This window comes from Podarcis bocagei (assembly GCF_964188305.1).
Source record: "Podarcis bocagei genome assembly, chromosome: 4".
Classification (NCBI taxonomy): Eukaryota; Metazoa; Chordata; class Lepidosauria; order Squamata; family Lacertidae; genus Podarcis; species Podarcis bocagei.
This window is the reverse complement of record NC_138128.1, coordinates 94,724,781-94,737,089: the sequence shown is the minus strand read 5'-3', so window position 1 is coordinate 94,737,089 and position 12,309 is coordinate 94,724,781. Positions and strand designations below refer to the sequence as shown.

At 45.0% G+C, this 12,309-nt stretch overlaps 1 protein-coding gene and 1 long non-coding RNA gene across 6 annotated transcripts in view; one reads left to right on the top strand and one right to left on the bottom strand.

Moving 5' to 3' along the window:
* LOC308585845 overlaps positions 1-12,309 on the top strand; it is a 196,680-nt gene that overhangs the window by 12,403 nt on the left and 171,968 nt on the right. The window lies entirely within an intron of this gene.
* The window catches only part of CTBP1 (C-terminal binding protein 1), a 55,936-nt gene continuing 44,793 nt past the window's right edge, over positions 1,167-12,309 (bottom strand). For 4 of the 5 annotated variants that reach the window (XM_081191784.1, XM_081191786.1, XM_081191788.1 and 1 more), the window contains 4 exons: positions 9,252-9,382; positions 7,136-7,263; positions 4,534-4,651; positions 1,167-2,245 (listed from right to left, as the gene is read on the bottom strand). In XM_081191784.1, the coding sequence (XP_081047910.1) occupies positions 2,059-2,245; positions 4,534-4,651; positions 7,136-7,263; positions 9,252-9,382 (564 nt within the window). In that variant the 3' untranslated portion in view covers positions 1,167-2,058. The remainder of the gene's footprint in view (positions 2,246-4,533; positions 4,652-7,135; positions 7,264-9,251; positions 9,383-12,309) is intronic. The other variant, XM_081191785.1, reaches the window with a different exon arrangement.

The window sequence follows — 12,309 nt, the reverse complement described above, 5'->3', positions numbered from 1 at the left end:
GTCCAAATGCTGGCAAAGATTGCCACCCCCACCTTGGGGACCCTCGTGCCAAGCCTGGTGACAATATATTGAGAGGCGGTTGAACCTATGACCGAAAACGGGCAAAGTCACACCAAAGTGACGTTTTGGGCTGCAATCTTGACACAAAATGGCACCATGCATAGAAACGGTGATGAACCCTGAGCTGAGTTGGCTGGCAATATCCTGAGAGGCAGCCAAGCCTGTAGAAAATAAGGCAGGCAGGCAGACAAGCTGCTTTCCAAATATTTAGCAGATTGTCTGAAATAATCTGGAGGGATGAGGGTTAAGAGGTAGTTAGGAAAGGGAGGGACAAAGCCATAATGCGAAAATGTGGAAGCCATCATTTAATCAAAAGATAGGAATGTAATTACAAGATCTAAGGGGAAGAAGAAGAAAAATGAACATTTATGGGCATCAACAGAGCAAATTCAAAAGCCAGCAGTATTCCAGGCTGCTCCTTTTGCAGAAAATAGTGTAAAATAAAGAGTGATCCTTTCACCAGGTTTTTATTTCACCATAATTTGCTTCAGTGGCTGACTGAGGTGAAGGAAGGACAGCGGGGAAGGGTGTATGAAATATGGAAACATTTCCAGTAGGATTGTGTTCCATATTTAATCCGTTTATTCTTAGTCAAACTAGTTTTTTTAATATGCACATGAAATGTTTATGCCACTGTTATATTGGTTTGCAATGAGAAATATATATTTAAAAAGCTGGCTGTTCTGTGGCTAGTTGATGCTCTTTCAAAACCAAAACTTTATGTCCCAAGATGTAAGAAAACCGATTCGCATAGTTGGAAAAATGAAACGAAAGCTGTTCTTTTCCAATACATCATTTCCAGCTTCCCAGTCAGTAAAAACTTTCATTTTCCATTTGCTGTTAGATTTCAGCTTCCATTTTCCTTAACCACTGACAATGGCTGCAAAGGCCGGGGAGTCCAAGCTGAAGGCCAAACATATCCCTATCCTTGCTGTAAAATACTGAATTTAAAAGAACTGCATTTAATGATGTTGTTCTTCCGAGAAAGCATTACAACATTCAGAGCAAAATAAACCTAAGCGTGAAGTATCCCTCAATCCTCATAAAAGATGAAGAATCACCCAGAAATAAATATGTATATATACATATATATGGTGCACATGGTATTTGTTTGGAATTTTTATTTCTTGAAAATAATAATTCATACAAATGGACACAGTCACAAACATGATTTTAACCCAAAATATTGCTAGCCTACCACATTACCAGGAAGGAATCCATGTAGGCAATGAAATGCAGCTACTTTTCAGTAGTCTAGTGCCTCTCTCAATCTCTCTCTCTCTCTCTCTGCATCCCACCAATAATATATATTAACCGGTGACAAAAAGCATAATGCTCGTTTATAAAAAAAACTTTTATTTTGCACCTCAAAATCTCTTTGAAATGTCTTCATTCTGAAATAAGGGGAATTTGTGCCGAAATTAGGAGAAACTGTTTTTACTTTATTAAATTATTCTAAAAAAATAAGACAAGAAGGTAGAAAAAACAATGCACTGCGTGGCATAGAAAGAAAAATGGGAAAAATTGTTGTCCTGAGAAGTTCACCAACTGCTTCGCTTTTAGGCATTTTTAAACATATAAAAAACAAAGGATCCCAAATCTCAAAAATGGTTTGTCGAATGCCTCCCTTATATATATTTTTTTTCTTGTTGACAACTAAGCAAACAAACCCTTGTTAATGTTCTAAAAACTGTACACAGACAAGTACATTCATGATATAATTAAACTACTAACTTCTCTGGCTTAACAAAGAACCCATAGGACACAGAAACAGTGAGTCAGGTCACTGAACAGGGACAAACTACATTTTTATATGGAGGAATAAAGTTTTCAAATCTTTCATCTCCCACCATTTCTCGTTATACTGCATTTTGGACCACTTTCTAAAACATAATATGGCCTCCTCTGTATGTTCATGATTTTGCATCTATTCAAAGTCCAATCGGTTTTCCGCACGCTTTCCAAAGTTGCCCGGGCTGGGAATGATGTTTTCTTAGGCTACAACTGGTCATTAGGGTGGTCTCTATCAGCTTCCGGTTTGACTGTCTGGCCCGGAGAAGGAGCGTGGGGAGGGTGGGCGACAGGAGGAAGCCCATGCGATAAGGACATGGCGTTGGGGACTATTCCTTCTACTGCGGTAGGTAGGCCAGGTGGAGCCACGCTGACGACCCCGGGAGGATACCTGCTGAGAGAAAGGAGAACACTCGTCAGAGATCCGTTGAGACCCTGTGTGACTTTTTATTTTATTTTATTGTGCGTGTGTGTGAAGAAGATTTCCTACAAAATTTAAGGAAGAGTAACTTGTAGCACAGTGACGCGGGTGGCGCTGTGGATTAAACCACAGAGCCTAGAGCTTGCTGATCAGAAGGTCAGCGGTTCGAATCCCCGCGATGGGGTGAGCTCCCGTTGTTTGGTCCCAGCTCCTGCCAACCTAGCAGTTTGAAAGCACGTCAAAGTGCAAGTAGATAAATAGGTACTGCAGGAAGGTAAACGGCGTTTACGTGCGCTGCTTTGGTTCGCCAGAATTGGTTTAGTCGTGCTGGCCACATGACCCGGAAAAACTGTCTGTGGACAAACGCCGGCTCCCTTGGCCAATAAAGCAAGATGAGTGCCGCAACCCCAGAGTTGGTCACGACTGGACCTAATGGTCAGGGGTCCCTTTACCTTTAACTTGTAGCACATGACAACTGTTGTCTGAGGCATATCTATCGACCTGGAAGTCAGATTCACTGAATGCATGAGCATGAACAAAAGATCTCCAACTGGCAACTTTTAAGCTTTTAATCAGAAATGAAATCTTGCAAAGGAGTGCTACCGTGTAAATAGGTAGCCAGAAGTAAAAAGGTAAAGGTACCCCTGCCCGCCAGGGCCAGTCGTGACCGACTCTAGGGTTGTGCGCTCATCTCGCTCAAGAGGCCGGGAGCCGGCGCCGTCCGAAGACACTTCCGGGTCAAGTAGCCAGCGTGATGAAGCTGCAGCTGGCGAGCCAGCACCCAGCGCCGCACACGGAAACGCCGTTTACCTTCCCACTATAAAACGGTACCTATTTATCTACTTGCACTTAGGGGTGCTTTCGAACTGCTAGGTGGGAAGGAGCTGGGACCGAACGACGGGAGCTCACCCCGCCGCGGGGATTCGAACCGCCGACCTTTCGATCAGCAAGTCCTAGGTTCTGTGGTTTAACCCACAGCGCCACCCACGTCCCTAACAACCAGTAGAAATCCCAATGAAAAGGGGAAAAGTAGCTTAATGCCGCATTTAATTGCTCACTTATGAAAGGAGGGCTGTTAACTATTCTGACACTCTTGCAGATGACGTTGCTACCTCTCAGGGGCGGGGGAAGGTTATGGAGTTGCCCCCCTCCCCAATTTAGCAGCAACTACATGGGAGATCAAGGGACGCGGGTGGCGCTGTGGGTAAAACCTCAGCGCCTAGGACTTGCCGATCGTCAGTTCGGCGGTTCGAATCCCCGCGGCGGGGTGAGCTCCCGTTGCTCAGTCCCAGCGCCTGCCAACCTAGCAGTTCAAAAGCACCCCCGGGTGCAAGTAGATAAATAGGGACCGCTTACGAGCGGGAAGGTAAACGGCGTTTCCGTGTGCTGCACTGGCTTGCCAGATGCAGCTTGTCACGCTGGCCACGTGACCCAGAAGTGTCTTCGGACAGCGCTAGCCCCCGGCCTCTTAAGCGAGATGGGCGCGCAACCCCAGAGCCGGACACGACTGGCCCGTACGGGCAGGGGTACCTTTACCTTTACATGGGAGATCAGTCACTAGAGCACCAGTAGGCAAACTAAGGCCTGTGGGCTGGATGCGGCCCAAGTGGCGCCTTCCCTGTGGAACACCCTCCCACCAGATGTCAAAGAGAACAACAACTACCAGGCTTTCAGAAGACATCTGAAGGCAGCCCTGTTTCGGGAAGCTTTTAATGTTTGATGTATTATAGTATTTTAATATTCTTTTGGAAGCCGCCCAGAGTGGCTGGGGAAGCCCAGCCAGATGGGCGGGGTATAAATAAAAAAATTATTATTATTATTATTATTATTATTATTATTATTATTATTATTATTATTATTATTAATCGTCTTCTCAATCCGACCCGCAGACGGTCCAGGAATCAGCGTGTTTTAGTCTGGCCCCCCACAAGGTCTGAGGGACAGTTGACCGGCCCCCTGCTGAAAAAAGTTTGCTGACCCCTGCACTAAAGCTTCCCCCCCAAAAAATCTGGTTATTGTGGAGTACCAGCTGCCCCACCCCACCCCCACATGTCCACAAGAGATTTGGAAGTTACAGCAATAGCATTTGACGGGAGTGGCATTTGACTCAAAACGTTAAAACCTTTTGAATCTCTTCTCCCCGAGTTGACGCCTCACAATGACAGCTCACCATCAGCATGTCAACAGATATACATAGTGGATGCTGTCTACAGCAGACAAAAGGGAACGCCATTAAACTGGTGGCGAGAGAAACTTCTTACCTGTACGCAGCGCCATTGAGCTCTGGGTGAACAACTCCTGGGTCCATGCTGGCCCAATGTGTAGCTGCAGTCAAATGTTCTTTGTTGACACAGTTCCTCAGGTTGTCTGGAATGCGACCTAGCCAGACAGTTAAATATTGCAGCATAAGTAAATATAATGTCAGGTTAAAAATAAAATGCACGCGAATGTGCGTGACACGTTAATAATGGCCGTTTTTCATTGGCTGTTATCAGTTCACCTGGTATGCCCCACGGAGAGCCTCAAGGTCCACAAATAGCAACACCCTAGAGGTCCCGGGCCCTAAGGAAGTCAGATTAGCCTCAACCAGAGCCAGGGCCTTTTCAGCACTGGCCCCGGCCTGGTGGAACGCTCTGTCTCATGAGACCAGGGCCCTGCAGGATCTGATTTATTTCCGCAGGGCCTGTAAGACAGAGTTGTTCTGCCTGGCCTTTGGCTTGGAGCCAATTTGATTCCCTCCCCCTCTTTCTTTTTCCTTTTCTCCTCCTGTGATGAGGCTGCATTTTAATATTTTAATGTTTCAATATTTTAATGTTGTATTTTAATCTTGTTTTTAAGTTGTATTCATTCAACTTGTTTTTATTATTGCTTGTAAGCCGCTCTGAGCCCGGCCTTGGCTGGGGAGGGTGGGGTATAAATAAAAATTATTATTATTATTATTTGGCAAGTTCTCTCCTTCATTTGATATTAATCGCTATGAAGTGGTACCTTGAGTTACAAACGCCTCAGGTGACAAACGCCGCTGACCTGGAAGAGTTACCTCGAGTTGAGAACTTTGCCCCAGGATGAGAACGGAAATCGCGTGCCGGCGGTGCAGCGGCAGCAAGAGGCCCCATTAGCGAAAGCGCGCCTCTAGTTAAGAACAGTTTCAGGTTAAGAACGGACCTCCGGAACGTTTGTAACTAGAGGTACCACTGTAATACACATGGGGTCAGGTGTGCATCTGGTCCACACCTCCTGCCGCAACAAAATGACCCCACACAACCTTCCATGGTTCCAGTAGTAGATAGGTAGCCGTGTTGGTCTGCCATAGTCAAAATAAAAAAATTCCTTCCAGTAGCACCTTAAAGACCAACTAAGTTAGTTCTTGGTATGAGCTTTCGTGTGCATGCACACTTCTTCAGATACACTGAAACAGAAGTTGCCAGATCCTTCTATATAGTGAATATATACTGCCACATACACCCGGACAACACCATTACTGGCCCCAACAACATCACACATACCATCTCAGGACTATTTAATTGCTCATCGTCTAACATTGTGTATGCCATCAAATGCCAACAGTGTCCTTCAGCTCTCTATATTGGACAAACAGGCCAAACCTTACGCCAAAGAATAAACGGACATAAATCTGACATCAAGAATCACAGAACAGAGAAACCAGTAGGAGAACACTTCAATCTCCCAGGACATTCTATACAAGATCTCAAAGTAGCTGTTTTACTACAAAGGAATTTCAGAAATAGACTGGAAAGAGAAGCTGCTGAATTACAACTCATTACCAAACTTAAAACCATGAAAAGACCTGGGCTGAACAAAGACATTGGATTCTTATCTCACTATACATAACTAAACCATTTCTCACCTTCCCACCCCTTGCCTTTTCCTGTAAGACCTATTACAGTCGTTAAGAGTCGTCAAGAGGCTCTCTCAGCTATCTGCCTATCTCCCATTCCCACCACCCTTCTGAGTAACACCCCTCCCCACCTTCTCACTATATAGAAGGATCTGGCAACTTCTGTTTCAGTGTATCTGAAGAAGTGTGCATGCACACGAAAGCTCATACCAAGAACTAACTTAGTTGGTCTTTAAGGTGCTACTGGAAGGAATTTTTTTATTTTGCCCACACAACCTGACTTTGGTGAGACTCCACCAGCTTTGTAACTGCAGCGGTGCTCAGTTCACATTCAGAGTCGTGCTTAAAAGTCAACGTTTGCAAAGTTAGCAGTGACACACTTAGCAAACGTTATTCCAAGCCAGTTTGAAGTCCTTTGTACTACTGATGTTCTAGATCAGGGGTCTGCAACCTTTAAGACAAAAAGAGCCACTTGGACCTGTTTCCGAAGAAAAAAAAACTGGGAGCCGCAAAACTCGTCATTAAAAAAAAACTTTTTTGTCACTTTTTTATTATTTCCTTGTTTGACCCCTCAGAATTACTCCTCCTCATAGAAATAGACGTTAAATTAACAAGTTACCTTTTTTGGTGTGTGTGTTCTTCACTCCCCTTCAAAACAGTGACCAGCGTACATGCCCCCTTTCAATGCAGTGACCAGCGTACATGCCCCTTACAATGTAGCAGGCGGGAAGGTGACGTCGGGACGGTGTGTGACTAACGCACACACCGCCCCCATGCAACGTCACAGCCAGTACAGCGCCCGCCACAGTGGGGAGTGTCGGGGCGCACAATACGCCTCCTCCCCTCGCTAGTATCCGCCCTGGAGCCGCGGCAAAGGTGTAAAAGAGCTACATGCGGCTCCGGAGCCGCGGGTTGCAGACCCCTGTTCTAGATACAGAAGAACGGCATGCTCGTTAAGCTAAAGGAAGTCGGTAAAAGAACATTGAGGGGAATATGGCTGGCACCTGTGATAGCTTTCCGGATCTCTCGGGCTGCTTCTTCCCGCATCTCTATTGAGGCCTGCTCACTGTACCACGCAGCGTGGGGAGTACAGATCAGATTTGGCGCATCCTTCAGGGGACCCTGACTAAAGCTGAGAGAAAAAGTAAAGAAAGGTATCATATACTGTACATCTTATACTGTAATTCATCATCATCATCTTCCTGAACAGAGGCTTTTGTGTGTTTATTAATAAGTATAAAAAGGTAAAGGGACCCCTGACAGTTAAGCCCAGTCATGACCGACTCTGGGGTTGTGGCGCTCATCTTGCTCTATAGGCCGAGGGAGCTGGTGTTTGTCCGCAGACAGCTTCCAAGTCATGTGGCCAGCATGACTAAGCCACTTCTGGCGAACCAGAGCAGTGCACGGAAACACCGTTTACCTTCCCGCTGGAGCAGTACCTATTTATCTACTTGCACTTTGACGTGCTTTCGAACTGCTAGGTTGGCAGGAGCAGGGACCGAGCAATGGGAGCTCACCCGGTCGCGGGGATTCGAACCGCTGACCTTCTGATCGGCAAGTCCCAGGCTCTGTGGTTTAACCCACAGCGCCACCCGCATCTCCAAGAATAAGTATACGCAGCCAGAAATGAACTGCAAACACCCACGACTTCCATTTCTCAACAGCACAGCCAGTGCTGAGAATAATGGGAACAACAACATGTGCATTTGAGGAAACAGTATTGAGACGGGGTTTGAAAGCCCAGAGTAGATGCTTCCGTAGAGTTCGCTGGAGGAGGATATATGTAATAAAACAGTAAGACAGCCATTTGCCTAGATATAAAGAGAAGTACCGTATTTTTTGCTCTGTAAGACTCACTTTTTCCCTCCTAAAAAGTAAGGGGAAATGTGTGTGCGTCTTATGGAGCGAATGCAGGCTGCGCAGCCATCCCAGAAGCCAGAACAGCAAGAGGGATTGCTGCTTTCACTGCACAGCGATCCCTCTTGCTGTTCTGGCTTCTGGGATTCAGAATATTCAGAATGCGTCTTATAGAGCAAAAAATACGGTATTTATGGTAACCTTTTGGGAGAGTTAGTTCTGGAGTTACTGGTTCTGTGGTAGTATGAGAGGAACGTGGTTCTTTTGAACAGCTTCTCCTTGCCTTCATATCAAGTCTCAACCAGGTCAATATCTTGGCACCCCAAACAGATTTTGAAAGTCTGATTGACCTGTATACTGGGGTGGGTGGGCTTCCCTGGCCCAAACTTGATAGTGGAAAGGGATCAAAACAGCATCTTTGAGGTATCTTTTCCTGACTGAATCCATGGAAGCTATCAAGGTGTTGTCTAAACTTTTGTGTGGACCTGTTAGGTGCTCGCGCATCATCCAAAAACACTACCAGTATCTCAGAGCCCTGCAGGACAGAGAATATAGATGGAGGACAGGCCAAGCAGTCAGGCGGGAACGTATTTTTACTACGAAATACGCCTTTTACCCTTGGAAGATTGCGTAGAACCATTAATTTCCTACTAATCAGAAGCAAGGGCAAGCTGAACCTGCTGCTACCCAGGCCAGTGGGTCCGAAGGCGAGCAAAGGATGCTCACCAGGGGCACATAATTGATATTTTCTTTTCAATAAAGAGCGGGAAGCAACATATTCTGGGTCACTGCATATTCTGATAATAATCCAGAGATGCAAGTATAGGAGACACTTGGAACACTCTAGGAAGGACCAGAGAATCTTCATTTGGAAGGTGGTGCTGTGGGTTAAACCACAGAGCCGAGGGCTTGCCGATCAGAAGGTCAGCGGTTCGAATCCCTGTGATGAGGTGAGCTCCCGTTCGGTCCCTGCTCCTGCCCACCTAGCAGTTCGAAAGCACATCAAAGTGCAAGTAGATAAATAGGTACCGCTCCGGCGGGAAGATAAACAGCGTTTCCGTGCGCTGCTCTGGTTCGCCAGAAGCGGCTTAGTCATGCTGGCCACATGACCCGGAAGCTGTACGCCGGCTCCCTCGGCCTATAGAGCAAGATGAGCGCCACAACCCCAGAGTCGGCCACGAGTGGACCTAATGGTCAGAGGTCCCTTTACTTTTTAATTTTTCTTTAGCAATAGAACAGGCACTGAACAGGAAACAGAATCACCTGAATGGTTCTGACTCGTGTACGTCCAAGGCTGCCCCTCGTATTCTTCCTTCCTTCAGGGCCTGTGCAAGTGCTTTTTCATCTACTAGCCCTCCTCGAGCCATGTTCACAAGGAAGGCTCCCTGTCGCATCTGCGGGAAGTTAAAATACCGAGATTAAAAGCGCGCGAAATAAAGTTGATGTTAGTAGAGGAACCAGCTGTCACTGGAACAGCCTACACCAAAAAGTGGACCACTCGCCTTACTACACACTGGAAAAATGCTACAAAAATCTTCTTATAAACGAAGCTTAAAAGGTGTAAATAGCCAAGCAAAACTGCATCTTTATCACGGTTAAACTGAACAACGCCCAGGGGGAAAAGCATCAAACAGATTAATTTTTGCATTTGACAGATGTTCAGTCTGCGTTTAAATGCTATAATGTAGCCTAAGGCAATACTGAAAGCAAACCTTAAAAATATGGTTTAAAAATACTTTCCGTCTAGTTAACAGGAATTTAAAATGTGTGCCCCGTTGTACTGCACTGAAGTCAGATGACAATTTATGACATTTAAGACTCTGAGTCGCTGAAAGGAACTGCCGTGGCTTTGGAGAAAGTGCACAGGCTGTTTCCTCTACCTTTCACAAGAAACTGAACTGATTTACTGCAAAAAAAATTTTTTTAAGGTAAAGTGAATAGAAATTACTAAAAACGAGACATGTGAAAACAAGCACCCATTAGCAAATAAAATGTATTTGCTTACTGAGGCAACATTGTAATTTTCTACTTGCCTTAACATATCAATGGAAACACTTAAAGTTGTACCAAGTAGAACAGCACAGCTGTCGACATAAAAATAAGTGACATATTAATAACTTATCAGAACACCTTTGCATTCCAAGATCCTTTAGGAAAGCGGAAATATTTAATAAATTATAAAACTGACACAGACAATTGTAGTTTTCAGTAATACGCTTATGTCGATTTCCTGTTTCATCAAGAAGTTTCATGGCTTTCAGAAACTTGCAAGCAAACATATCCATAAACTATGTTAATGTAATTCAACAAATGGCCAGCCCATAATGTTGAGATTTCTTGCTTGCTGAAACCCAATTAACTTGAAACCCAGAAAGCTGTAGAAACCAGTTTATGTGAAGCATATGACTAGATAAAAGACAAATCATGAACTGCCTCAACAGAGAATCCACAGAATTAGCTGCACAGCAAATTCTGTTGGTTGCAATAAAGAAAAGTAAAGGTTTGTGGCACCTTAAAGATCAGCGCATTCATTTATACCAACATTTCTGCAGCACAATTTTTAAAAACAGAATCGGCACTGTAATTAATATAAAAAAAGAATAAAACGACAATTTGAAGTACCTCATATGATTGCAGGAGCAGCAAGATAGCAACAGGTTAACTAATGCGTTTATATTTCTTTATTTGACATCCTGCTCTGTCCCATGGGCTCAAGACATCTCAGAGAAGCTTTGCTAAACGTTAATACCTCGTTCCCTGGGAATCAAAGCACAACTCTAAAATCTAATGTGCCCTGAAAATGCCTGCTGAAATAAAGGTGGTTTTGCAACCTGCCTAAATAGAGGCGATGAAGCAGCCAGTGGCTATTCCATATTCTGTTCATCACAGCTGAAAAGCCCTTCTGCCCAGTCGCCAGACCTCTTAAAGCGGGGGGGGGGGGGGACACACCAAGAAGTGGATTGAATTCTCATGTTCTCATACAGGTTCACAGATGAAAAAGAGATTCCTGGAATTATCGCAGCACAAGCTTCCATGAACTAGGTGCCAATACATCAGGTGGATGGTCTGATTACCAAACCTCAGAGAAGTGGCTGCATAACACAATAGTTGTTGTTGTTGTTTTGTTGTTTCTGACTCTTTGTGACCCCATGGACCAGATCACGCCAGGCACTCCTGTCTTCCACTGCCTCCCGCAGTTTGGTCAGACTCATGCTGGTAGCTTCAAGGACGCTGTCCAACCATCTCGTCCTCTGTCGTCCCCTTCTCCTTGTGCCCTCCATCTTTCCCAACATCAGGGTCTTTTCCAGGCAGTCTTCTCTTCTCATGAGGTGGCCAAAGTATTGGAGCCTCAGCTTCAGGATCTGTCCTTCCAGTGAGCACTCAGGGCTGATTTCCTTCAGAATGGAGAGGTTTGATCTTCTTGCAGTCCATGGGACTCTCAAGAGTCTCCTCCAACACCATAATTCAAAAGCATCAATTCTTCGGGGATCAGCCTTTCTTTCTGGTCCAGCTCTCACTTCCATACATCACTACTGGGAAAACCATAACTTTAACTATACGGACCTTTGTTGGCAAAGGGGATGTCTCTGCTTTTTAAGATGCTGTCTAGGTTTGTCATTGCTTTTCTCCCAAGAAGTAGGCACCTTTTAATTTCGTGGCTGCTGTCACCATCTGCAGTGATCATGGAGCCCAAGAAAGTAAAATCTCTCACTGCCTCCATTTCTTCCCCTTCTATTTGCCAGGAGGTGATGGGACCAGTGGCCATGTTCTTAGTTTTTTTGATGCTGAGCTTCAGACCATATTTTGCACTCTCCTCTTTCACCCTCATTAATAGGTTCTTTAATTCCTCCTCACTTTCTGCCATCAAGGTTGTGTCATCTAGGATGCAACTAACTGCAAGACTGCCATTATTCTGTAGGCAGTTCTCCGCCTGCAGAACTAAGAAATGGTTGTTTTGATTGGCAAGCATACACTTCTGATAATGTAAGTTCAATAAAAACTAAGTTACGGCTGTAAATGCCATGGGTGATCTGCAAACGTTTCACAGTTGAAAGTCCGAAATTATTTCAAGTACTCTCCTCCGCCAGTAGCCGGACAACTAAATTGGGATGGGAATGCTTGTGAGTATTAGCACTGAACACAAGGGGGCAGTAGCCACTTAATCTACGAATTGAGATGTGCAGAAATTTTATCGGAAGACAACTTTTCGGTTCTCGAGTAAATAAAGATCCCAGTAGTGATGTATGGAAGTGAGAGCTGGACCATAAAGAAGGCTGATCGCCGTAGAATTGATGCTTTTGAATTATGGTGCTGGAGGAGA